At 54.5% G+C, this 27,029-nt stretch overlaps 1 protein-coding gene and 1 long non-coding RNA gene across 6 annotated transcripts in view; one reads left to right on the forward strand and one right to left on the reverse strand.

Moving 5' to 3' along the window:
* The window catches only part of SH2D3C (SH2 domain containing 3C), a 28,317-nt gene extending 1,288 nt beyond the window's left edge, over window positions 1–27,029 (reverse strand). The window contains exons 1-11 of one of the 5 annotated variants that reach the window (XM_081066828.1): window positions 26,883–27,029; window positions 24,430–24,907; window positions 14,488–14,527; window positions 7,568–7,696; window positions 5,974–6,428; window positions 4,549–4,673; window positions 3,256–3,779; window positions 2,217–2,332; window positions 1,770–1,941; window positions 838–949; window positions 268–474 (exon numbers count right to left, since the gene is read on the reverse strand). In XM_081066828.1, the coding sequence (XP_080922954.1) occupies window positions 268–474; window positions 838–949; window positions 1,770–1,941; window positions 2,217–2,332; window positions 3,256–3,779; window positions 4,549–4,673; window positions 5,974–6,428; window positions 7,568–7,696; window positions 14,488–14,527; window positions 24,430–24,907; window positions 26,883–26,919 (2,395 nt within the window). In that variant the 5' untranslated portion in view covers window positions 26,920–27,029. Of the gene's footprint in view, window positions 1–267; window positions 475–837; window positions 950–1,769; window positions 1,942–2,216; window positions 2,333–3,255; window positions 3,780–4,548; window positions 4,674–5,973; window positions 6,429–7,567; window positions 7,697–11,413; window positions 11,613–14,487; window positions 14,528–22,588; window positions 22,696–24,429; window positions 24,908–26,882 lie in introns of those variants that run through there. The other 4 variants (XM_081066832.1, XM_081066829.1, XM_081066831.1 and 1 more) reach the window with 4 other exon arrangements.
* Window positions 11,113–18,536, forward strand: LOC308505133. Its single transcript, XR_013994466.1, has 3 exons — window positions 11,113–11,264; window positions 13,129–14,546; window positions 18,292–18,536. It is a non-coding gene; the product is annotated as an uncharacterized lncRNA (long non-coding RNA).

The following is a 27,029-nucleotide window of genomic DNA, read 5'->3' on the forward strand; positions in this document are numbered from 1 at the left end:
AAACTGAGGTTCAGAGAAGCTAAGACACACAGCTTTTTGAATCATCTCTGTGTCACCTGGTGCCTGCCACTAACAATTGCTTGTTGAACTAATGAGTGAGGAAGAAAATGGATGAGAAAAATAAGTCAGGAAAACAAGACAGGAAAGAGGGGTAGAGAAATGGGAATAGACATTTGGAGGAAAGGGGAGAGCAAGGCAGTGGGAGAGAGGCCCAGGCCCACGGGACCAGTGACAGTCTCGTCCCCCAGATAACAACAAATGACTCACCCTGAAGCTTGACCTCAGCATTGGTGTGATACAGGCCTCCGTGCTGTGCCACCATGCGGGCAGCCTCCAGGTGGGCCAGCACCACCTCCACGCCATGCTCTGTGCTGCCCCAGGGCTCAGGGCCCTCAGCCGGGGCCGTATCACATTCCAGGAGAGTGATGAGAGGCAGTACGTGAGGAATCGTGGTGTTGCTCAGTGGGGGGCCTTCTGCATGGAGGGAGATAGCAGACGCTTAGAGAACCTGGCGGGCCCCACTTGTCCGCTGTAGTCCCCGAAACTGAGATGCTGGAGGGGAAGGGGCTTCCCTTGGTCCCAGAAAGCCCCCAGGGCTCCTGATTCCTGGGACAGACCTTTCCCTTCAGCTAAACCCACAGCAGTCTTGGCCCAGCCCCAAAGGCCAAGCCTGAACCTCGACATGGCTTACAGTTGCCAGATACAGAGTGAGTACAAGGAGAATGGCTTGCACAGAACTCGGGCAAGCTCTCGTCATCATCCACAACGGGAAAGTCTTTGCTGGCCCAGAGAGGGCTGGAACCTGTACAAGGTCACACAGCAAGGTAGGGGAGCTACCTGTGCCCTCGTTGAGGCTCTTGAGAAATGGCTTGAGCTTCTTCTCATAGAGGATGGCACCCTCCGTGTGTCGCTGCCGCAGGGTCATCCATGTCTGCTCCAGCCGGGCAATCTGGGGAGACCAGACTGTGAGTGACCAGCCAGGAAAGGGGCCAGCAGGGGCCACAGGCCACCCTGCTGAGTGGACACCCAGATGTGGGGTAATAATTATTATGGTCACCATTCATGTGTCAGAGACGTGACTGACTGACTGCTTTTCAAATGTCTCTCATGAGGACCTCACAACAACCCATTTTACAGATGAAGGAACTAAGGCTCAGAGAAGGGAATGACTTGCCCAAAGTCATTCCAAAAATAAGTGGCAGAGATGGGTGTTGAACCACTGAATTTGGGACCCTGTGGTTATTATTTACTAGGCATAGGAAAGGAAGTGTAGTGTGGATGAGGTTCGGGCTCTGAAATTCGATCTAGTTCTAATCCCAACTTTTTCAGCCTCTGACTGTGTGACCTTAGGCAAGTACAGCTCTCTGCCTCAATTTCTCCATAAATAAAACGGGGACAATAAAGATGTTTACCTTATGAGATTGTTTTGAAGAATCAGTGCTTGTAAAGTACTTAGTGTAGCACCTAGCATACAGTAAGCTCTTACTAGATGATAGCGACTTTATATTTATTCTTTATATTCCTATAATATTCCTCATTCGCTTCACAGGTAGGGAAACTGAGGCCCAGAGAAGAAGAAAGACTTGGTCTCAGAGCAGGTCAGCACTTAGAGAACTCAGCTCTTCCAGTTGCCCTTTCACCAATGCTGCTGAGAAAGTCCCAGAGTTCTTCCGGAATCAACACACAGCCATCCCAAAGGAGCACATCCCAGGGCTCTTCCAGACAGAGTCTACGTGATGATGCCCTGCTCTGCATGGGCCCCTCAGTACCTGGGCCATATCCAGGGCGCTCATGACTGCAGCAAAGCTGAACATGTTGCCCATGGTCCCACGAAGCTCAGCAGCCAGTTGGATGGTCTTGTGCAGAAGCGCTGCCCGCTCCTCAGCAGAGCCGGTGCAGCCTAGGATGTCCACGGCCAGCATGATGGACATGGTGTGGAACCTATCAGAGAGGCCAGATCAGAGGGGTGGGGCCCTGCACTGCCCTGTGGTTTGCGTACAGAGCGGGGAGTCCAGATGGAAAGGACTCAGTCTTTGGGAAACCAGAATTGTTTGGAGCTGGATAACAAGTTGCAATTGGTCAATGGGACAGTGGGCATGGCCAGGACCCCTGGGAGCCGGGCTGGGAGACTGACTGGCTAACCGGCCACAGCAAAAGAACAGCGAAGGTAGCCCTCGGGTTCCCCGCGAGTCCCTGTGCCCCGGTGCTTGCCTTACCTTTCCAGCAGGTCTAGTCGTAGCTGCCGGCCATGGGGGAGGGTGAGCAACTCCATGCCCCAACGGACTCCCATTAGGGTCTGCATCTCCTTAGTAACGCCCAGTATCCTAGCAACCTGCAAGGACGCCAAGAGGGCTGATTACTTTTCTGTTGTGGCTGGCCCAAGCCATCTGGGAGTCAGAGAACTTTATCTAGGGGGGCAGCCCGGTGGGGAGGCCGGGTTTGAATTCCAGCTCTACTGCTAACCCTCTGACATGGAGCAAATAGGCTTAATTTTCCTCATCTGTAAAATGGGGGATAAATGTAAAAATGCCCAGAGGTGTCTGACATGCTAAATATTCAGTTAAGGTTAAGTACCAGGACTACCTTATTCCAGAAGGCAAACCTGAGTCCTAGGGAGAGAAAGGGCTTGTCCACGGTCACACTGGGCCTAGAACCCAGGGCTGCTCCCTTCACACCTCAGTGCTCTTCACAGAGCAACATCGCTGCACTGTCTCTTGTCTTGCTTCCTGAGTTCGGAGACCAGTGCGACCAAGTCATCAGTGCCCTCCAAACTTCAGAGGGAGAAAGTGAGGTGTCTATAGATGGGTAAAGATTCATTCAAAACAAACACCCGGGGCTTTGACAATTCGTGGGCCCAGGTACAGTAATGAGTTTTGCTTATTTTGTCCACCAGGGGGTGTGGGGGCGGGGAGTCGGGAGTCGGGTCTTTTCCATTCCCTGGACCAGCCGGACTTTCCCCAGGCTCAAAAAGTGCGCCAGGAAGTCAGATACCCTTGGGAGTCAGGACTGCCCAGTTCTAGTGCCAAACTGACATCTGGAGGAAGCAAAAATATATTGGTGGTTACTTTTTTTAAAGTTGAAAATGGAGGCCCAGAGAGGCAAAGTGATCAGCCCAGAGTCACGCAGCAACTAAAGGACAGCCATGAAGCCAGCATCTAGGCCCACTGACTATACTTGGAGAATTTCGGGATCAGCTCCTCACCACCCTGACCCGTGTCCCCTGGACTGTGCACCCAGTGGGCACCCAGCACCTACCAGGCAGTCAACCTTGGTGACATGTCGGGCCAACGTCCGGGCATCCACCTCTGTCAGCAGCTCCTTGACCTTGCGCAGGAGGCCCACTTCCAGTGGCCGGTTATCACTGGGGAGCAGTAGTGACTGGAAGGTGACTGGCTTGAAGGAGGAGGTGGATTCCACAATGGGGACCGTGAAGGCCCTGCACCTGTCCCCCGCGGGGGCTCCATTTTCTGACAGTCCCTCTAGCCTTTCCCCGTAGTGCTTGGCCTGCCGGCTGGAGGCCTCAGACGCTGCCCACTCACGGCTGCCATGGACGGGAGGCTGGAGCTGGCAGTAATGGCCAGAGTCCGGGTCACTGTAGCTGCTGAGCGATGGTGATGGGGAGGCCTTGCAGAGGGTGTGGGAGGGGCCCTTGTCTGACTCCCCAGGGGGCTTGGGAGCACTTCCAGGACACAACTGGGGTTCACTGGAGCGGCGGGTGACGGGGGAGGCAGGCAGCGCTGTGGCTGAGGGGGCTGCAGGGGTGGCGTGAACACGGGTCACTGCAGGGAGATAGAGGGAGAGGACTGGTTACCGTGGCTCCCACCCAGTGAGGTTCCCCCACGCCCTGCCCAAAGGACCTGTTCCACCCACCCTACAGATGACAACCCCGCATCCCCACCCAGGCCAGGCCCCACAGACTCCAGCAAACTGACCAGCCCTCAGCAACACTCTGAAATCACTGGCCCTCAGCAGTTTGCACGCTCCCACCCTAAGCTGCTGTGAACCTAAAACGGCTCCAAAAAATAAAGTCCATTTAAAAGGAAAAAGAAAAGCACAGGCTAGCTTGGCTTGAGCTAGCCATTTGGAATCAGGGCTCCATTAATTCCCAGTCAAGGCAGGGCCCAGCAGAGCACCCTACGTGCACCCTACACGCAGTAGGAGCATAACCAGTGGGACTGGGTGGCTATGTGAGTGCACTGTGCAGCCTTTGAGACCAGGCTTAGTCACACAGTGAGCTTCTGCAGACTCTACTGCATTCTGGAGACTACTGGAAAGCACTGGAAACGACTTCATGCACAGTGCCTGGGACCCAGTCGGGGTTCGATAAATCATTGCTGAATGAGCAAGCCATGCATCTGTTTTGTATGTCAATATCAATGTTCCACTAGCATGTTTTTACTGTAAATTCTTGAAGTGTCTTCCTCTCAGAAAAGAGGTAGAAACACACATAATCACACACTCTAACAAAACTCATCAGAAACACATACACACACAAGGTCATTGCCACCAGATCCCGCCAGCTGCCCTTCTCCCCGCTACTGGCCATACCGGTACTGTAGGCAGGGGAGCTGGGGCTCTCAGAGATGGGGGACATCGGCGAGTGCAGGTCTGGGATCTGGTCCATGCTGAGGGCACAGTTGCGGATGGATTCCCGGGGGTGGGGCAGTGATGTGCTGTGGAGCAGACAACCTCATGAGCAGAGAAACCAGAGGTTGGGGTCCTCACCCGCCTTTGGAGCCCCACCTCTGCTTTCATTCTAGATCCACTGAACTTCAGAGGCAGAAAAGGCTTGGTGATTATTAAATCCAACCTCCCCATTGACAGCTACAAAAACTACAGCCCAGAGGAGGAAGAGCTTGTGCAGTCCACAACTTGTACAACTGCTCTCTTCTGGGAACTTTGTCTCCAATTTGGAGAACTGTCTGGAGAGGGTGGCTAGCAGGAAGTGTGAGAAGCCCCAGGGCGCCAGGCCTGCCAACTTGGCCCCTCCTCACTGCTCCCGTACTATGCTCAGGATGTCTGGGGCACACATGGCCTGTGGATCCTGGCACCATTACCATCACCGGCTCCAAACCACAGGCCAAGTGGCTGTTGCCCGCAGGGTATCCAACCACCAATTCCTTGGCTGACAGCACCCAGCCCAGGCCCAGGGAGATAAGACCTATCCAAGTGTTGGTGGCACAGAATGGCAGGTCTCTTTGAAAACAGCCAGGGAAGCCATAGAAATTAGGGGCACAGACTTTGGAGTCACACACCTGGGTTTGAATCTCAGTCTTATCACTCTCTAGCAAGCAGCTTTCTCTCTCTAGGCCTATTTCCTCATCTATAAAGTGGGGGTATGAACAGGAGCCATTGCCCAGGGGGACAGGGGAGTTGATGAGATTGGGCACAGAAAGCACTCAGCACAGAGCTAGGTGCATAGTGGAGCCTCAGGAATGATTCACTGCTGTGGCTTTTCCTGGGATCACGGCCTGGCCTCACCCAGCCCCAGAGGCAAAATGTCTCTAAGAACATCCCATTCCCTGTGTGGGGGTTTGCACAGGGCAAAGCCCTCTGCTCAGATGCCCACCTTGGCCTAGCTAGGTGGGGTGGGGAGGGGTAGCACCAGCAGCAGGGACCAGGCCCACTACTTGGAACAGAACAGTACCCAGGGCACTTCCTGGGCCAGAGGGGGCGATCTGAGTGAGGGCCCTTTATAGGTAGGAGCATGGAGGTGAGAGAAGGCGCGCCAGGGCCCAGGGCACTGAGATAGTCGTAGCCGAGCTGGGACTGCACCCTGGGTCTGAGTGCCTACTGGTGCAGCCTCACAGTACAGCCTGACCTGCCTCCTGCTCCCGGTCCACAGGCTCCGGGGCAGTCATTTCACCCCAGCTCAGTGTGACTGGGCCTCCCCTTTCTCACCAGCACTCTCATTACTGACAGCCCCACTTGACAAATGGGTAGACTGAAGCCGAGTGTGGGATCCTTGCTTACCTGGTGGGGCAGCCATCACTACGGGTGACCTTGTCAGTGGTGAGCCCATCCGTCATGGTGACACTGCGCCGCTTCATGTGGCTGCCCTTGGGGCCCGAGGGGCTGGCAGGGCTGGCAGCCTTGCCACCGCCCTGGCCCAGACCATAGCAGGCCTCCAGGTAGCGCAGTGGGAAGGTGCGGTTGACAGGGCAGTAGATGATGGCGCCGCTCTGCTCCGATACAGCCTTGCGGCTGCCCACGTGATACCGCACGAGGGCGGGCACATGGTCGAAGCTCTCCTGCTCGAACAGGTACTGGATGTGGGTGTAGCTCTCGCCCGCCTTCACCACCACCTTCTTGATCTTGAAGTGCAAGGCCTGGTTGCGCCACCGGCATGTGAGCACGTAGTCTCCTAGGCTAGTGAGCGAGTCCCGGATGAGGAAGTCGCCGTTACGCTGCACCAGGGTCTCCGAGACCTGCAGGAGGCAGTGGTCAGGCCGGGCAGGGGCAGGCAGGGCAGGGCTACACTCCGGGTCTTGGGGACACAGGGAACAGAGATATCAGAAGCTTGGGAAGGGGGACACAATGACCCAGACGTGGAGGGGTGACTCAGCCAGAGACCTTGGGGCTGGGGCCAGAGGCTCAGGAATGGCAGGACATAATAGCCTGGAATGGAAATCACAGGGACACAGGGTTTGGGGAGCCGGGGTCCCCACGATCCGAAATTCAGGTCTCAGACCTACTCCTTCTCAGGGCTCATGTTGGGCAGAGTGAATTTCCAGTCCTCACTCTTCCAAATACCCAGTACTCTGGCATGTCCCTGGGTGCCCTCAAACTGCTTTCTCTGCCTGGAACACCCTGCCCACCTTGCCCACCTGGTGAACTCCTCTCAGGCTCACAGTGGCCCCTCTCCCCAGCACCCCCTGCTCAGGGCTCGCCCACATTCCCTGCTGGCACTCCATTCTCGCACTTCTCCCACTGGACTCGGACTGCCTGCCCGCCTGTCAGCTCCCACCCTGGACTACCGGCCTCAAGGGAAGCCACCACCTATTTTATCTCTGCATTCTGGGTGCCCAGCACAGGGTCTGGCAGAGTTGATACTTGACAAAGATTTATAGCATGAATGAAAAAGGAAATAGGTGATTATCAGGCCAAGTCTGAGTCTCAACCTGGAAACTCAACTTGGCCCAAACTGAGTAGCCTAAGGACTGATACTCACCAACCAAACTCATAGGAGGCTGGTGTATAGTTCTCTAACAAAACAGTAAAAAAAATAATAATAACAACAACAAAGGACAATGTTCATTGGGCTCGCTGCATGTCAGACATCATGTTGAGCACTTTACATGAATTATTTCATTTAATTCTCACAACAGTCCTTTGAGTTCGGCACTATCATTATCCTCCATTTTATAGATGAGGAAACTGAGGCTCAGAGAAGTGAAGTGACTTGTTCGAGGACACACAGTCAGTAAATGGAAGAGCTAGACCTCATCCCAGTAGTCCCCTCTGATTGAACCCACCAAGCAACAGATCACAGCCTCTCTGGGCTGGCGCTGGCCGAGCGGTGGGTGGAAGCGTGTAGAGCTGAGGTCCCAGCTCAGGGCCCACTCACCTCACGGGGGATGCGGCCATGATACCAGGCGTGACTGCGGAGATCTGTGCTGCTGAGTTTGAGTTCTTCCTCCAACTCCTTGTGCAGTTTCTCAGGCGATGAGTCCAGGATGTACTTCTCCTTAGAGAACTGGGCAGGAAACAACAAGAGTTGGCATCCAATCTGAGCCTCCATCCTCCTTCCCTCTCAACCTCCCCCGACCCCAGGTGAACTCCTTCCATCCTTGGACCCTGGGAACACTTGGGCACAGGTGCCAGAACGATCATTACCCAGAAGTCCCGATCCTGGCAAGAATAAAGAAATCTCAATTAATTCCACCAAACAGTGCCTATTGTGTTCCAGGCCCTACACTATGTGGCAGGGGTAAGTGAGGCAATAAATAAACCAGGCCCCGTCCTCAAGGAAGCTCCTTGCTAAGAGGGGAGGAAAAGCCACACGAGCATTTGAACAGACTGCGGTCAGCACCACAGTCCTGGACAGCGGCAAAGAGCGGGCTGGCGGTTAGCAGGGAGGAGATGAAGTCTAAGCGAGGTGGAGTGGTCCAGGAAGGCTTCCTGGATGAGAAAGCAGTAACAAAAGACTCGTTGTGCACCAACGACACCAAATTGATCTTGAAGTGGAGGGAGGGGGTAGTTTTACGGGTGGATCTGGGACGTAAGGCAGCAGGTACCTGGCAAAGGCATGGACAAAAACAGGGCTGGATGGACGACGATGATACATTTTGGGATGGTGAATTATACAGTGGAAGGGTGAAAGAGGCAGACATTAACAGGGAAGCAGAGCCCCCCCCCCAAACATCTGTGTTGTCCTATACAATTCCCAAAGCTCTTTCCTCCTTGCTATCTCAAGCCATCCGTGTCAGATACAGAAACCACAGCCCAGCGGGAAGCCCAAAGTCACTCACTGGAGATAATGCCCAGGACTTTTTGCTTCCACCTGCCCAGGGGGAGATTTCTGGTTTCTCGGTTACCGTGGCCTGGGTTGGAGGCAAGGACAATGGGAGGGGAGCCCCTGCTGCCAGGTGCACCCCCACCACAGAGCCCAGCCCAATCCTGGCTGTGCTGTGTAAGCTCTTGGGCCTTGTTTTTTCCTCTGTAAAATGGGTATGATGATAGAACCTGTGTCACTGAGTTAGTTGCAAGGATGAAAGTAGATGATACTCCAGAGTACTGTGACTAGCCCGCAGATGTCTTCATCACTGTGAGGGCATATGCCATTGCTTCCTCTCCCTTCCCCCAATTCCAGGCCTCAAAGATGGCTGCTCCAGGACAGCTAGATCTAGGCATGGCAAGACAGGTGAAGGGAAGCACTAAAGAACCTGACTTCAGCCCAGGTGACAGTCGCTCCCTCAGGACCCCCCTACTCACCAGGGTTTGAGGGTCTTCCAGTCTACCACCTGCCTCTGCCTCCTTAGGCCTTCCACAGATCTCAGAGCCTAATTCTGCAGCTCCTTCTCCACCCCTCTGCTCCCACACTGCCTCAGCTTACCTTAATCCACACTTCTCCCAAGAAACCCTGATTCCCAGCTTAAGAGAGATCCAGAATCTCTGACTCCATTACTCCAACATTGATTAAGCCCCCAGGACTGTGGCACACAGGATGAGGGCACACGGTCATCAGGACAGGTGGTCTCTGTCCTGGGAGAGCCATGCAGACCCTGACAAGCAATTCTAGGTTTTCTGAATGTTCAGAGACGCCCTGAAAGTTCTGGGAGCAGATAGAGTGTTCCTCCTCATCTAGTCAGAGAGTGGAGCCCCTGAAGAGGAGATGTTTCCACTGAATCCTGAAGAGGGACTGGATGAGCTGAGCAAAAGCATCAGGGTGAAGACAGACAGACAGGCAGACGGGCAAGGAAGAGCTTCTAGGAAAAGAGTGGCAAAATCAGGGCCCTGTGAGCAGAGCCAAGGCCCTGGTGGGGAGGGTGAGAAGCTTCAAAGGGGCCAGGAGTGGCAGCGGCAGGTGTGGCAGCGCTGTGAGGCTGCCTTGGAGGGGCTGGGGTTTATCAGAGGCCACAGCAGAGCCACAGAAGGTTTTTAAAGTGTAGGGGCAGGTTCAATCTGCTATGTGGAGAGTGGTCTAGTGTTTTCCAGGCAATGGCAGGGCAGAGTGGGGCGCCTGAGTGGGGCAGAGTGGGAAGGGCATTTAGGAAGCCATTGGTCGGGTGGTGATGAAGGGGGTTCAGAGAGGACTCCAGGCAGAGATCCTGGGAGGACCATGGGACCCTCTCTGAGGTGGGCAAGGCTGGGGCAGGAGCAGCTTGGTGATGGACCCATGGAAATTGGGCTTTGAGGAGCCGGTAGGGCTCTGGGGACAGATGGTGAGGTAGGTGATACGTACAGGTGCTCAAGGAAAGGCAGGGAATGGATGGGGATTCTGCACATCCTCTGCCAGGGTAGAAAGTGATAACTGGGAAGGCAGGGAGACCCAGGGCTGTGCAGAGATGTGAGCCTTCACAAAGCCTGCACTTCTCCATAGGCTTGCTTATTCTTCAGGGCCCCTGACGTCCCTCCTTATGCCACCCCACACTCTAAGTAGGAGGAGGATACCAGCCATCTGTGTCCTTCTCCTTGACAAAGAGTACTTGAGAACTTGCCCCAGTACCATAGGTGGAGCAAGAGGAACATGGGACAAAGAAAGGGAGGGGGCTGTGTGGTAAAGAACCTGACCTCAAGATTTCGCCTGCCACTGTGTGGCCTTGAATCAGTCACTTTCTCTGGGCTTGGAGAACCTAATCTGTAAATGGGTGGGAGACTAGGCTCCACTTTTCCAGCCATAATCAATGGTCTGGGAGAATCTGGGGGGACCAACCTGGTCCTCCCATACACCCGACGGGTGGGGAACCCTAGGGTGCCTGTGCCCTCCTCCTCACCCTGGACCTGGGGGGTCCCCAGCTCCCAGGAGGGGGAGGGCTGGGGCGCGAATGCAGCATCCCTGATCTCGGAGCTCTGCTATTGGCCAGAGATGATCTCACCGCCTCCCAGCCTGCGCCCGCCTGATTGGCGGGTGCAGGGATGCTGCGCTCGCCGCCGGCGCGGCCGTCATTCAGGCGGGCTACGGGCGTGTGTGAGCCTAGAGGAGCGCAGAGGTGACGCGCCCGGTGTTCCCCAGGGACTCGCGAGGCGAAAGCGCGGAGACCCCCGGTCAGGGTCTTAACCCTTTCCCACCAGCCCGAGCCCAGCAAGCCCCCTCTAGTTCTTCTAGTCAAGAGACCCCAAGCAAAGCCATCCCCAGAAGATGCTCCGCAGAGAGGCGGGGTCCGGGTTCTCCCCTCCACCCCCTTCCGTTTAACCCTCTCACCGCCACGGCATCGTCCCACACTGCCCGGCCAGCGGGGCTAAGAGCCCCGCGCTCAGAGCTTGCCCCAGCTCAGCTAGAGGGCACGAAGGTGGCAGGCACTCGGGCCCCCAGCCCGGGCACCCCCAGCATGCTCTCAGCTTCCTGCCCCTCACTCAGCTTTCTGACCCGGCCCAGCGCCCCCGGTACAATGGGGAGCCAGGCTGCCCGGGTCAGCTGCAGGGACCAGAGTGCTCGCGGGGGGACTGACGGGACGCCAGGGATCTCATCTCCCGGTACCCAGTGCCCCAGCTCAGCTCCCTCCTGCGAAGAAGGCAGGACCAGAACGGCAGCCCCCGCAACCCCGAGTCCCGGGAGTGGCAGCTGGACCCTCACCCCGAGGAGGAGCGTCAGGCGCGCAGAGGTGAGGCTGGGGCGACCCCGCCCCCTCCCGCAGCCCGCAGCCCCTGCCCAAGCAGCCCCTGCGCGGCGTCACGGGGCTGCGGCTCCCGGGGCGAAGCGGCCGGGGGTCCCAGCCCCGAGCGCCCGGCGGGGGCCGAGCCGCCCCCTCACCTGCACCTGCACGAAGGAGCCGCGGTAGAAGCAGCAGGCGGCGGCCGACAGGGCGCTCCACAGGCTGCAGCGCTCGGTCATGGTGGGGACCCGCGGCCGGGGCCGGGACGGTGCGGGGGGCGACGGCCGGCGGGGCAGGGGCGCGGGGACCGACCGGGCTGGGCACCGGCTGCGCGTGCCTCTCGGCGGCGCGATTACCTCATCGCCTTGTCGGGGGAGGAGCGGGGAGGCGGGGCGGGGAGACCCCACCCTCCAGCCGGCCAGGGGAGGGGAGGGGGCCATTGTTCCTCCCTCCGCCCGCCCCTCGCCCCCCGGCCCCCGCCCGCCCACCCGCGCTCCAGCCCCGCGCGCCGGGGCTGCCTGGAGTAGGGGGATGCGGAAGAGAGGAACTGCCACAAGGGGCGTCACGGGGGGCAGCGGGATAGGGTGGGGACCCCTGAACCGGCGAGGGGCGTCCTACCTTCCCCACTCGCTGCACCCCTCACTGACCCGGAGCGGGTAGAGACTTTGAATTATATCCTATCTAAAGCTAGAAAACATCCCTGTGTGCATTTGATCAAATCCTTTGTGGCCTCAGGAAATCTCCCAGAGCCCAGGATTTCTCATCTCTGATTTGGAATCAGGGACTCTGCTGAGAATCGCCGGATGTTCAACTGATAGCCTGTGGGTTGCCGAGAGCCAGTAAGGCTCAATGGTTAGGGCAGCAACTGTTCTACCAGCAGTGTCTCCACCTCCACCCCACCAGCCCCTTCTCTGGGAGCCCAGATGTGTGCATCTGGAAAACATACCTGTGCTGACCTCACAGAACTCTTGTGAGCATTGGCTGAGCTGATGCTTGTAAGTTTCCAGGCATAAAATAAGTACTCAATAAATGCATGCGATTATTGTCAAGCTTAGTGTCTTAGAATCTGGACTTTTTGTCAGAGAATCATAGACTCTTCCATGCAAAGAGAGTGATTGCTGATTCTGCATCAGTCAGGTCTGGGGTTCAAATCCTTTTGACAGGCTGTGTGACCTCAGGCAGGTGAATCCACCTCTCTGGGCCACAGCCGTATGTTTGTTTTCTGTAAATACATCTGAAGCCCTGAGCATGGAGCTTGGAATCGATGGTGTTGGAACTTTCAAATCCTTTCCTTAGAATGACAGTATTCACATCATGGTCTGAGATTCCTGGAGGTCTGGAACCTGAGTACCTCAGGGCAGGAATGGACTTTTGGAAATTGAGTATTGATTCCACCCTCTTCTGAGTCCTGAAGCTAAAACTACTAACATTCCTTTGACTTCATCCTTTAAGGGATTGTTTAACCAGTTCCAGTGAGCAGGTACTATTTCTTTTGTAATATTTTAATTACATTTTTTGCCCCATAAGCTAAAGGAAAAAATACAAAGATCATCATGCTCACAGGGATTTCACTACCATCAGTGAGGGAATCTCAGTATCTTGTCAGACAGCTGAGATTTGTGGGGTGCTGCCATGTGTTTTACCCCTGGCTGTGGTGCTGGTTCTCGTTGAGGCCCCTGTACCCTTGTGGTGTAAAGATCCGATAAGGAGCCAGGGCCCAGGCTCCAGGAGCAGCTCCTGCTCCACTTGCCACAGCCCTGGGCTGCACTTTCTGGGCTCATCCAGCTGGTTCTCCAACCTTGCCCACACTCTTGCCTCTGCCTAGACCACCAACCTTACTGCTAATCTCTCTTTATCTTTGTCTCCTTTCCAGCTTTTCATTTGGGGAGAGGATGTTGGTGAATGTTCCTGGTCAACTACAATGGCTTGGATTCAGTGCTTCCTCCTCCAGAAAGCCTTCCTTGATCTCCCCCTCACTAGCTCCTTAGCTAAAGCTCCCTACTTCTAGTGCTCCTATGGCTTCTTACATGAGCCTTCTGGTGATGAAGGGAAACAGCAATCTGAACACTTCACATACCATTTCATTACTAGTCACTTACACAGAACTTTACAGGCAGGTGATAGAACCTCCCTGGGGTCTAGAGCCAGGCCAGACTGCTCTGTTCCAGAACCAGCTCTCCCTGGACTCATTGAGCCCATAGCAACCCTGGATTGGAGGTGCTACTATTACCCCATTTCACATAGGTGAACACGGAGGCTCAGAGAGGTGACACACACACCCAGAGTCATGTGGCAAATAAGTGACAGATCTGGGACTAAAGTTAGGAGCTGCTAAATTACAAAACACAAGCCCAACCATTGTGTGATTCTGCCCTGGTCCCCGTATTGACAGGGAGACCTTTGAACACAGGGCCTGGTGCTCCTCGCCCTCTGCTGCATGTTCCATACTCAGCAGAAGGCCTGGCTCAGGGTGGCTGCCCCTGGAGGTGGAAGGCCAAGGGCTTTGTCCATGGTCTTGGCATCAAGTAAACTTGGACTGCGATCCCAGTTCCCTCCGTTGTAGCTGTGTGGCTGTGAGAAAGTCACTGCACTTCTCTGGGCCTCAAGTTTCCCATCTGTTAAGTGGGCACAGGAAGGCCTTCACTGCCCAGTGATGAGGGAAGAAATCAAAGACCTCATTCATGCAAAGAAATCAAAACTGTCTTCTAGTGCCAGCAGCCGGCACAGGGCTCTACACACAGTAGGCACTCACAATGTCATGTTGTATTATTGTTATCATTATTTCAAAACTACATTTTCAACAGTCGCAGAGCCCAGGACAGGTTAAGCTTGTGACAAATGTGAGCTGTGCCCATTATCTGTGATGAAGAACTGAGTCATCCTTTCCTGCTCCCACCTCCCAGCACCAGCACATGCTCAGAGACTCAGTGGCATCAGAGCACCATGGTCTTTGCATAGAGACACCCTTGGGGCCCTGTCCAGCTGGCAGGGGGGTGGGGTCTGCTGGTAACAAGCCTTGGGATGTCCTGAGAGTGGGGCCAGGAGAGAATGACGGCAGGCATGGGAAGATGCTGAGAATGAAACCAGACCCCAAGCGTTGCCGTGACCCCTAGACCTTTTCCTCCTGGGGACACACAGTGAGACCTGGCTCCTACCAAGGCTCAGAAAAGGAATCTGCTCTTCATGGAACAAGTTCCCAGCCCTCCAGTATCCCCTGCCCAGCCCTTCTTACCTTCACATAATCCCCGCCAGCGTCCAGCTCTCCAGCAGCTCTGGAAGGAGAGAAGAGAGGTGAGTGTCCCCAGCCCGGCCTGGCTCCCCAGCTGCCAGCCTCCGCCACTTGCCTGGTGTCAGGACCTGGCCCGCAGAGCCCCAGAGGCTCATCCTGAAGGCAGGAAGGGGCACTGCAGTTGACAGCTCTTGCTGGAATCTGCCTGCCAGGCTGCTCCTACACCTTCCAGCTGTGGGACCCTGGGCAAGTCCCTTCACCTCTCTGAGCCTGGCTTTCCTATCTGTTAATCGGGAACAATGACAGCTTCTGCCTCGTCGGGATGTTGTGAGGACTCAAGAAGCTGATGAATGATATGTACTTAACACAGGGCTGCTTGCTGAATCAATGTCTTCACTCAGCTACAGGACACGGCCCTCTCCGGGTGCTCTCTCCCCACCCCGTCCTTACCCCGTGTAGAGGCCCCCAGCTCTTCCCCTCCCTAGTGCAGAGTGACCCATTCAGCGGCTGCCTAGACACATACTGTGGTGCCAACTACTGGTGACAGCTGGCTGAGGAATTGATCCCCTCTGCCTTTGGGGTGGCTGGCACGGAACCTGAAGAAGCCAGAGGCCAGGGTGGCTGTTTTTCCGTGGTACCAAGCAAATACCATCTTTCCTCAGAAAGGCCACCATGAATCATTTCCCCCAGCTCTTGGCCTCAAATGCCATCCCTTCTCTGATGCAGTCTGGACCTCCCCCTTCAATACGAGACTCATAACCTCCTTGGCATCTCCTCTTGGATATCTGACGTCATCGTGAACTTGTCATATCCAAGGCAGGACTGTTGGATCCTCCCCTACAATGCCCCTGCTCCCCACACCCACTTCCTATCTCAGTTAATGGCAGTTTCATCCTCTTGTTGCTTTGTTTGGCCAACAATCTGTGGTCATCTGGGCCTCCTCTCTCATTCACACTCCACACCCAATCCATCAGGAAATCCTGCGGCTCTACTTTCAAAACAGGTCCTGACCACTTCTCTCCATGTGTCCACTCTGCCCTACGTGGGCCACCCTCGGTGGACTCCTGGAGCACACAGCGCCTTTTCACTGGCTCACTCCCACACCCCTTGGTCAGCTTTCACTCCACCACCAGACAGCACGAAGGTGAAAACCTACGTAAGCAGATCAGGCGCACACCCCACCCTTCCCCCAACCCTGCCATCTCTCAAAGAACAAAATCTAAACCCCTCTCCATGGCCGCAGGTGGCTGGCCATGCCATTTACCATCCAAACCAGAATGCTTCTTCCCTTGTGGGAATCAAGAGGGTGCCATTATTGTGCCAGAAAAATAGGCATAAACCAGGTCACATATTCCCCAACCTACAGGGCCCTGTGTGTGGCCTGGTGGTGCCCAGTTGCCCACCTCGCCAACCCCCCGCCCACTTGCCTCCCTCACTTGTTCTGACCCTCATTCTGCCCCGGCCACACTGACCTCCTCGCCTAGCTCATTCTTGCCATAGGGCCTCTGCACTTGCTGTTCCTTCTGGCCCCCTTTTCCTCAGTCCCCGCCCAAACAATCACTACTCATTTATCTGTTGACGGATAATTACCTGGCATCTCCACAAGGGCACTACTTTGTCTTATTCATTGCAGAGACCCCAGCCCCCAGCACAGTGCCTGGCACCTCCCTCGCAGGAGCTCAAGGAATATTTATTGCTTAAAGGAATGCATGAATAGCAAACACTCAACCACTATTAACGATAGTTAATCACTATCATTATTATTCATTCTGTCGGGGTGGGCCCTAGTTCTCTGGTTGGGACAGGCCTCAGTATTCCCATCTGCAAATAGGGAGGGAGGTCGAACATTGGGGAACTGCTTCCCCACAAACAGGAATGCAGTATTTAAATTCAGATGTAATAAATTTAATAACATCAATTTTTTAAAAAGCTGGGCAAAAAAATAAATTATGGTTAAAGTGTATGTTCGCAGGGCAGAATTTCATACTGGGTCTCCCCAGCCCCTGAAGCCAGGGGCTCCTCATTGCAAAACAGTCTGACAGCCCTCCCTGTTCGGACATTCTAGAGTCCTTGTTGCTAACCTTCCCTCCTTCAAAGTCCTTACTGGTCTCTAATTATAGTCCCTCCCGCTGCAGCTTGGCCACAGCAGGCTGCCCAAGCCACCCGGGTTCTCTCTGTCCAACAGTGACAGTGAGGTGGAGTCGGGACCCCTGCCATGCTCACCAGCACCGCTCTTCCTGGGTGAGGTGTCCCATCCCAGCGTTTCCGTTTCCAGCCATTCAGGCCCGGAAATCCTTCCACTGCTGGGAACAGATTGGCCAGGACACTGGGATCATCCCAGCATTTCCTCCTGCTTCCTGTCCACTTCCCCTCGGGCTCTGGGCGGGAGCAGAGCCTGGGGAGGGGGTGGCTGCACCAGGGATCAGGTGGGATGGGGGTGCTCAGGGCAGAGGCCTAGGAAGCTGAGGGCTGGGGCGGCACTCAGCCCCCCCTCACCTGCCCCTCTACAACACTCCAGGATTTCCGAGACATAAGGTGACAGTGTCTGCTTACACCCACTGCCATCACATGCCCAGACTATGGCCACCGCTTTGCCACTGGCCTCCATCTGTGCCCCCTGTGACTTGTTCTTACCTCAGCAGCCCAAGCTATCCTATAAAAGTGAAACTTAGAGCATGGCTTTCTCCACTCCAACCCAACAGAGTCGCCCCCGTTTCACTCAGAGTGAGAACCAAAGTCCTCCTCATAACATTTCCCAGCCTCACCACCTCTCCCACCCCAAGTCTGCCCACGCTGCTCCAGCCAAGCTGGGCTTCTTGCTGGCTTTTGTCCCCACCTCAGGGCCTTTGCACTTTCTGTTTCCTCTGCTGGAATATTTTTCCTCCAGGCATCCATTGAGCTCCCTCCCTTTCCATCTTTAGGTCTTTATGAAAATGTCCCTTTCTCAGTGAGGGCTTCCCTGGTTACCCTGCTAAAACTGTGACCTTCTCAAGGCTCCCTACCTCCCTTCCCTGATTAGTTTCTCTCCGTAGCACTTCTTCTGACTTACCATATATCCTATCTCAAGCACTGACAGTCTCTTCTCACTAGACCGTCAGCTCCACAGGGGCACGGGGTAGAGTAGGGCAGGGGCTAAAGGGGACTGGGATCTGCCGAGAGCAGTGCCAGGCTCCCCATAAATTTTTTTTGAATGAATGACTGTCACAGCAACCCCTACAACCCTGAGGGTAAAGTCTAGTCCTCATGGTGGCTCATCCCTCAGTGACCGGGCCTCTGTTAGCCATTCCTCCTCTCTCCCTTCTTTCTTGCACCATGGCCACCTCACACTTCCTCCAAAGAGTGCAGCTCCCTCCAACCTCAGGGCCTTTGCATATGATGTTCCCTCTGCCTAGAACCTCCTCTTTCCCTTAGGGTCAGAGTAATTCCAATTTAGACTTCAGATCTCAGTTTGCTTGGAGATTTCTAGAACATTCTCCCTCCTGTTGTAATGATCAAATCCAGGAATCAAAGCTTCCATTTCTAAAAACTCAGTTCCATTAATTTATTAATTTATCCCTTATTTTATGGACTTAAAAGGCACATCCCCCCTAATATTAGTGGTGAAATCAATTAATAAATAATAGTGACAATTCTGCTAAATCAGACACATTAATCAGCCACATTAATTATTTAAATAACCAACCTCTTTAATTGCCTGTATTAACTGATTTGTTCTGATAACTGATACCACTCATTGCATATATTAGCTTAATTAATTGGATTAATGAGCAGTAATTAGAGCCCATTATCTTTTTTCCCCCATTGCAGGTTTGAATCTGAACTTCACCTTCAGGGCCTCCATCCTGGCCCAGAAGAAAGGGTGAGGCTCTCCCAGGGAGGAGAGGCAGGGGAGAGAAGCCAACATTCTGTTCCATCCTGGCCCTCCACCCCACAGGCAGCTTTGCCCTCAGCAGAGCCCTACTGCCTGTCACCTTCTACCTGTCCCCCAGTTTGTTCCCCTGGGCCTCAGGGCCTGGTCATATGGCCTTGAATGGAGACTTCTTCAACCTCTGCCTCTTGCTACTTGGCTTTTCCCTTGTTTCTCCTCTCTGAGGTTCAGCTTCCTCATATGTGAAATGGACACATGGTAACTGTCTTCCCAGAGGGGCCGCGAGAATCCTAAGAGGGAAGGGTGCTAGGTTCCCTAGCCCATGTGGTTCCTTTCTCTGCCCCAGCTCCCCCCTGGAGATCTCCTGTCCTGCCCCTTCCAGCGGGCTGAAGATTCTTTCCTGCCTGCCTTCACTCTGACCTTCATTCACCCCAGGCAGAGAAGCAACACTGTTCTGTGCCCCTCAGTCCTTAAGGCCCTGGACAAAGAGAGATCTGGGGCTGAAAGCCAGGTCTTGCTGGGGACACCCCACCATGGGGTCTTTGGGATTTCCTGCCAGGAAGGCTCTTGGCTTTAGCCCCTGCCCTGCCCCATTGCCTCTAAGATGGGCCACCACTGTCCTGGAGACGTCCCTGCTCCTTCTTCACCATTCTGCACCCTCAGTCTTCCTGACAGGGGTGAGCTCCACAGCAGGAACTCAGAAAGGGTGCTAGCCCTGTGCGGAGAGGGTAGAAGGGGGCCATTCTTCCCCAGGCAGAGCTGAAGATCTGCTGAGACTCAAAATCTGCTCAAGAAGAGCAAAAGGAAAGACATGTATTGCGTGCTGAACAAAGCCCCACGTTACAGAGCAGAAAACTGAAGCTTGTGACTTGACTGAAGAAACACAGCTGCACACCCTAGGTCTGGGTTGGCTCTGCTCTGTTCCTTGCATGAGGCGGTCTCCCCAGGAAAGTGGAAACTGCTCCTGAGTGGAGAGGAGAGGAAGGTGGGGAGGGGATGGCAAAGAAAAATAAGATTTCACCCAGACCAGAAGCCCAGAACTGATGTCAGGAAGAGGAAATGGAGTGGGGCTGGACAGAGAGAAGAGCCTCTGGAGCCCTGGAGAGGACCCTCGGCTGGGAAGGAGAAAGTTGTGTGACCCTGGGCAAGTCCCCCTCATTGGGCCTGTTTCCTCTTCTATAACATGGGCGTAGCAGTAGCATGAGTGGCTCCTTGTACTGGTACTTCCTTAGGTCAAGTCCAGGATGGATGCTCTACCTGCCACATCCCATCCAATCCTCACAACGACCCTGTGAAGCAGATGCTGTTATTGTCCCCAATTTACAGATGGGGAAACTGAGGCTCAGAGAGGGGAATGGAGTTACTCAAGGTTGTACAGTCAGTGGGGCTCTGAGCTGCTGATATGTCTGACCCCTGTCTTCCCCAGCCCTCATCCCACGTAGGTCCAGCATTCTGCAAACAGGGTCTCTGGAGGTTTTGGGGGATGTGTGTCCGGTTGGGGTACAGGAGCAGTCCATCTTTCCCCAGCCAGCACAGTTCCCACAGCCTGAGGCGTCCGGGGGTCTCGAGGACTGTGAGAAAGTCTCCACAGGAAATGAGAGCCAGGAGCAGCTGGGCCCCTTCGGAAGACAAGGACCAGCCGCCCAGAGCCGGAGCAGGCTGAACAGGCTGGGCCCACCACAGCCCCCTCCCCGGTGGGTAATCACTACCAGATGCCCGGCAGCTGACGTCACTCTGCAGGGCCGAGAGGGTCGTGGGACTCTGGGGAGCACTGGGAATTCTTGGACCAGAATCAACATTCCAGAAGGAAAGGGGGGATGTCTTGGCTTGTTCCCAGTGCCTGGTACCAAGGCGGGGGCACAGGCAACACAGGGTGCCCCCAGCTCTCCTACAGGGTACCACCTTCTCCCAGTTTCAGTTTCCTTCTGAACAGCCCTGGGAGTGGGGGTGGAGGGCCTGGGTCTCTGGGTGGGAGAAAAGGATACTTGGGTAAGACACTTTAGAATGACTAGAACTGCATGCAAATCCTCCTCAAAGGAGAGGTCCGGGTGAACGTAAGTCAGAGTGGGGCGCCCCTCTGCTCAAGGCCAGCCACGGTTACTCAGAGTCAAAGCCAGGTCCTGGCCGGGCCTTCCAGGCCCTCTAGTATCTGAACCAGAATCAGGCCTCTCTGGCCTGACTCCTACCACTCTTCTCTCCCCAGACCCCCATCGTGTTCTATTCCAGCCACTCAGGTCTTTGCTACTCCTCACACATGCCAAGGACGTTCCCACCTGAGGACCTTTGTACATGCTATTCCCTTGGCCTGGTACACTCTTCCCCAGATAGCGAGAGGTATTGTTCCCTCATCTTCTTTGTTCAAACATCACTTCCTCACGGAGACTTTCTTCCTGGCTAACAACCTTCCTAAGTTGCCACCACCAGCCACTCCTGCCTAAGACCAATTCCCCAACTTGATTTAAATCTTTCTTCATAGTGCTTTTCTCTTCTAGCTAACAATAACTTGTTAATTGTCTGTCTTCCCCACAGTAGAATGGGGCTCCATGAGAGCAAGGCTTTGTCTGCTGTCCTCACTGCTGTTTCCCCAGAACCTAGAACAGTGTCTAGGGCATAGTTACATCTCAACAAATACTAAAATGACTATGTGACCTCATGCAAGTTATTAACCTCACAAAACCTCAATGTCTTCATCTGTAAACCAGGCACCTAATACCTCTCTCCAGGAGGTCATGGAAAGTCATTTGAAATAATAGTAGAAACAGCTTTGAGCTTTTACTTGAAATGGGCCTAGTGGTTAAGAGCTTGCACTTGAGAGTTGGTCAGGTCTGGGATCTAATCTAGGCTCTGACACTTCATCTCTCTGTGACCCCAGGAAAGTCCCTTCCCCTTTCTGAACCTCATTCTCCTCACTGGTAAAACGCTGCAGATAGAGGTGCCCCCACTCACAGGGGCCTGTGGTGGACAGTGCCCACTGGGAGTGCCAGACTGGGCCTGGCTGGTTGTGAGCCAGATCTTGATTACCCCTGGCAGGACCCAGACCTGACAATTCCTGTATGGATGTGGCTGGGGGGTGTTGGGAGCCTCCCTTTCCCTCTGGCCTCTGTTTCCAACTCTGTAAGACGGATTGAGAGGGAAGGGTGTCAGGCATCTCTTGACCGGCTACTTCCCTGCACAAGGCTGAGGGTGCTAGGGGCGAGGCTGGTGTTCTCCTTTCATTCCCTGTGTGGTTGGCCCCTCCTCCCTCCTTCCTCCTCATCCCCATGATCTCAGCAGGGAACAGGGCACCAGGAAACTCCTGCAGCCTCACCTCTTCCCCTTCCTTCCTTCTGCTCCAGGTGCACCCTGCCTCCCAGGGAGTAGGGGAGAGACAACCAGCTTAGGCTGCTCCCTGAGCAGCCACTAAAACCATAGCCTTGGAACCCCCTTGGGAAGGAGGCCACCAGTCTCGCTCAGTAGCAGTTCTCAAATGCCCTCCTCCCCAAGCTGGATGGATCCTCAGAAGCCATCCCAGACCCATCTGGGCTGCTGGGGAGCTTGAGGCCCAGAGCAGGGGAGGGCAAGCCTGAGCTCACACAGGCAAAGCAGCTCTTCTAACCCCAGGGCACAAGGCTCTTGGGAATAGTCAACAGTCCTGGCCTCCTACTTGGCCTAGAGGGCAGGTGGGACGCGGGGTCCCAGGGCACCAGGAGGGAGTTCAATCTGACCTGCTAACCCCCCACCCCTTCAGGACCCCTGGACACTCCAAATAAGTAGGGGATGGGGGGAGAGTCTATTTCTTCGGACAGCTTTAGAGCCATGCCTGATGCCAGAGGCACTGCCCACCGCGGAGGAAGGTAGGTCCTAGACGAGGCATCTCAAGGTAGCTCAAGAAAATCATTCTCGGAGGCCCTGGCTCTGCTGGAGAGAAATGAGTCGTCGAGCCTTGAAAGACATAGGCCAGGAAGGTGGAATTAAACCCTGGGTCTGATCTTTGCTGTGTCAAACCAGGCAAGCTAACGTCTTTCCTCATCTGTAAAATGGAAATGATAATAGTGCCTCTCTCCTGGGGCTGTTATGAGGAATAAATGCTCAGCCTGCTCAGGGACAAAACGGGATGGAGTTACACCAAAATAAACCTTAAAAGTCCTTTATGCGAAGCCGGCACCCCTGATTTGTCAGTTGTCCCGGGGGCACGGATTTCTCCCTCAGGTCACCACGGTCTCCGTTGGCCCTCCCTGGCCCAGCTCGGTCACTCACCCTCTGGTTCCCAATGCTGGGTACCTTCGGCCCACTGCAGTCATGGTTTCCCGCGGTCACCGCCTGCAGCCTGGGGACCTCCTCACCCAACGGCTCCCGCCTTTCTCAGGGCACCGAGCAGCGGAGCTTAGAGCAGAACCCCGGGGGGCGGAGCCTGGCTGTAAGCCACGCCCCCAGCACGCCCCCACCCCCCCCTATCGGGCGCCGCTCCACCCGCTGGGAAGGACAAGCCCCGCCTCGGACACGCCCCTCCGCCTCCTGTCTCGCTCCGCCCTCTCCCTATCTGCCAGTGTCCCGAGACAGGAAAGCCACGCCCCCGACACACCCCTCCGCCTCGCCCTGCCCCGCTCCAACGCCAGCTGCCTCTACAGTACCCGGGGCAGCCGGGAAAGACCACGCCCCTCCACCCCGCCCCCTCCCGCTCCCTCAGACTTCCAGTGCACATCTCAAACTTAGGGGTACCTCAGAACGCCCCAGGACCTATCAAGCCCTCTCCCTTACATACAGTCCTTGCTCCTCCACGCCCGAACGAGGCCGAATTTAGGAGGGAGTAGCAGGGCATCCCGGATGGTGGGGCAGCGAGGGATGGTAGAAGGCGTTAAGTTTTATTAATCATAAACATAAGTTTTCCCATTTACTGAGTGTTTGTGGTGTGCCAAGCATTGTGCTATGATTTTACAAGTATGTTATGGAATTCTCACCACAACTGTGCAAGATCGGTGCTATTGTTATACCCATTTATCAGATGAAGAAACTAAGGTTGAGAGAAAGGAACAGACTTGTCCAAGAGTACACAGTCAGTAAGAGGCAGAGTCTAGACTGGATTCACTCTGCAGCTTTACAAGATCCTGCTCCCTACCTCAGCACACAGAAGCTGTGCTTGTGTCTCAAGTCAGAGCCACTCAAGAAAGGTCCCAGAACCAGCCCTAGAGTTACTTTCGTTCAGCTAGGTTTTTTCCTCTTTATCTCAATAGGCATATCTGATCAGTGTGGTTTCCACAAAGACTGAGGGTTAAAGGGCTCCTTTAGTTGGGATTGAGGGATTTCCCAAGGGCATCGAGTACACGGCTTGTAGGGATTAGAAGGTGATGTGTACAACGGAATGGGTGAGTGTGCAGCCACTGGAGGCCAGCAGTTTCCTGTTTAAATCACAACTCTGAGACCATGGCTGAGTCTCAGTTTCTCCACTTGTAAAAGGAGGCTAATCAGATTATTTTACAACATTTTCAGTGAGTGACATTTGTTTTGACACCCAGTAAAATGGGTGCTTACTAAATGGGAGCTATGACTGTATCATCACCATTCGTATTTTTGCAGGTACTCAACTCACCCTACAACCAAGTTAAGTGACAAATGGTTTTCTAGACCTGGTGGAACAGTGTTGTCCAGCAGAACTAAGGGTAGTGATTCGGGTGTGGGGGCCCAGGGCAGGGACGCAGTGACTGGGCTTGGAGCCCAAGCAGCAGCTAAGGGCCAGGCTGGATGGAGGCTGCCTAGGGCTTTGGAGTCAGGTGGGTCTTAGTTCCGATCCGAATGTTTTCATTTGCTAGAACCTGATGGGGGCAGATGACTTTCCCTCTCTGAATCTCAGATTCCTCATATGGAAATAACAGTATCTCCTCCCTAGTTCTTTTTCTTTTTTTCTTGAGACTTAATTGCAAGTGAATGGCTAAGCACAGTGCCTGGTCTATAATAAGCACTTGGCCAAGGCGTGGTGTTTATTTGGTAGTTTGTTTACCCAGATGTCTATGTTGGGGGTCCCTCCAGGCTCTATTGGCAGGAGACACTAGAGACACCATCCTTACAGGTCCCGCCCTTGCCCTCTCCTGGTGGGCACCTACCTTTCTGGGGACACGTTCTTGGGGGTGCTCTCCTCTTCTATATTTGTCCTGGGGTCTTCAGGCTTTCTCATGGGGCCCACATCCACCACTGAGGGGTTCGGTCCCACTGCTGGGGTGTCCTCCAGGGGGACCTTGGTTTTCACCACCACCTCCTTGGCTGCCTGCAAATCTGGGGGGTCGGGCAGACCTTGGGACACTAAGTGGGGTCCAGGGTCCACCTCCTGGGCCTTCTTGGCAGCCTGTCGATCACGAGCTTTCTTGAAGCTGGGGCGAGGCATGGTGCCCATGTGGCTGTACATGTCGCTGGAGCGGGCATAGGCCAGGGGGCTCTTGGGGACCGTCACCATGTCATCCTGTGTGGCCTCAAAACTTTCAGGCTTTAGATGGGACCGGATACTAACGGGGGCCGAGGACCGTCTCAGAGTGAAGGATCGAGGGAGGTTGGAGAGACTCCCAAAGCCCTTGAACTTGAAGAATTCTGGCAGGAGGGAAGGGGAGGGAAAAGAGTTAATAACAATGCCAGCAGCAATAGTAATAACAATTTTTTTAAAAAAAAACACATGCTGTTTAACTCATTGAGGGCTCAAGGATGGTCAGGCCTCATTAACAGTCTCTCTAATTATTGTGCTATAACTTGGCAGCTTGGGAGTCACATAGCCCTGCATTGGAATCCCTGCTCTTCCACATCCTAGCTGTGCAGCCTTAGGCAAGTCACTTGACTTCTCTGAGCCCCATTCTCCACATCAATAAAATGGAGATCATAGTACCAGCCTCCTATAGGCAGTGGAAGGATTGAAGGAAAGCATGTAAATAACTTTCTTCACATCGCTACATAGGTACCCAGCACATAGAATATTCTCAAGAAGTAATGAAGATGATGACAATCATAGTAAAACGCCTCTGCGGTTGTTAAACATGCTGCACACATGACCTCACTGAATCCTCAACACAACTCAATGACACAAGTGTAATCCCCCAATTTCCAGATGGGGAAATTGAGGTTCAGAGATGGAAAATGAACCACCAAGATCACACAGCCAGCCAGTGAAGCTGCATGCGTGTGTGTGTGCGTGTGTGTGTGTGTGCACGCGCGTTGGGGGCAGAGAGGGGGTGTTTGAGCACCTGGGTTAGGGGATAGATGAGAAGGGGGCTGTCAGGAGTCTAAGGGTCCCACTCCCTGCGGTTCTCTCCTTCCTGTCAGCTGAGCCCACCATCCCGACTCAGGCAGCAGTGCTCTGGGTGATACCATCTCATTTCCGCAAGGGTGCATGTAAATTCCCTCCTTCCTGTCCCCAGCTGTGGGCGTGCCCCTCCTCACAGCCACTACCATCTGACTTCCCTAAGCATCCAGAAGAGCAAAAAGCAAAAAACAGACTCTGGCATTTTCCACTTCCTTGGCATCCTCTGCTTCCTGAGGTCTGCACCCCCACACTGGAATATACGCAAGATGCCTACATTTGACAAGAGAGGAAACTGAAGCCCAGAGAGAGGAAGAGACCTGCTCAGAGTCACACAGCAAGGCTGAGCGTGGATAAGGACTCCCAGGGCTGTGGACTGCTAGGTCAGTGCTTTTCTCCCGGACCTGCCGACCATAGCCTCTGCCTCCTCACAAACGCCATCAGGAAACACCAATGCTCCACTCTCAGAAAGCTATGCCATGGGACAGAAATTGTGCCAAAAGCCAGAGAGAGGACTATAAACTGCCTCCTTTCTCAGCACCACTTGTTTTGTCCCCTGGGCACTGGGAATCTGGAGGAAAGAATTAGCAGGGCAGGAAACTCCAAGGCCCAGAGTCCAGGGACGGGAGACTGAGCTCTGGTCTAGAGCCCCATATGAGCTCAGGCAGTTCTCTGGGCCTCAGTCTTTTCATCTGTGGAATGCAGTCACACACACACACACACACACACACACGTTCTGTCAGATCAAAAGAACCATGGGAAGCAGAAGTTTGCTGGGGCCAGGAGGGGGCGAACCTGGACAAACAGCAGTGGACAAACTTCATTAGGTTGCTGTGGGTTCCAGCGTCACTGCTGGTGGGGACACGGGACAGCATCCATGGCACACACATACACACCCGCCCCTCCCCAGCAACTCCCAGTCTGAGACCCCGTGAGAACCAGGCCCAGAAGCAGGGGTGGAGTGTGTGGAGGTCTTCCCGGACCCAGCCAGGAAGTCAAAGAGAGCCAGAGACCAGGGTACATAGACAAATGGAGAGACTGAGTCAGGCTCGGGAGAGACAGACACAAAGAAGCAGGAGATGGAAAGCCAAACCAGCCAGAGAGGTAGATACTGTGCCAGAGTGACAGAAAGATGGTGACATGGAAATCCAGAAGCAGAGAACTCCACATAGAGACAGACACGAAGAGAAAGAGAAAGAGAAACGAGACAGTCATGAAGAAGCAGATGCAGAGAGAGGCTGAGATGGACAGAGGGATGCAAGACAGTGCACTCACTGAACTTTTTGCTGGCCTTCCTGGGACCCTCTGTCATCTTGGCAAGTCGTGCAAAGCCCCTGGCTTGTGGGAAAGTGGCCGCTCCAGGCTCTGGACATCGACGTTGAGGTGCCTCCCTCACCTCCCCTTCCCCTTTCTTGCACCCTC

This window comes from Rhinolophus hipposideros (assembly GCF_964194185.1).
Source record: "Rhinolophus hipposideros genome assembly, chromosome: 11".
NCBI classification, from domain to species: Eukaryota; Metazoa; Chordata; class Mammalia; order Chiroptera; family Rhinolophidae; genus Rhinolophus; species Rhinolophus hipposideros.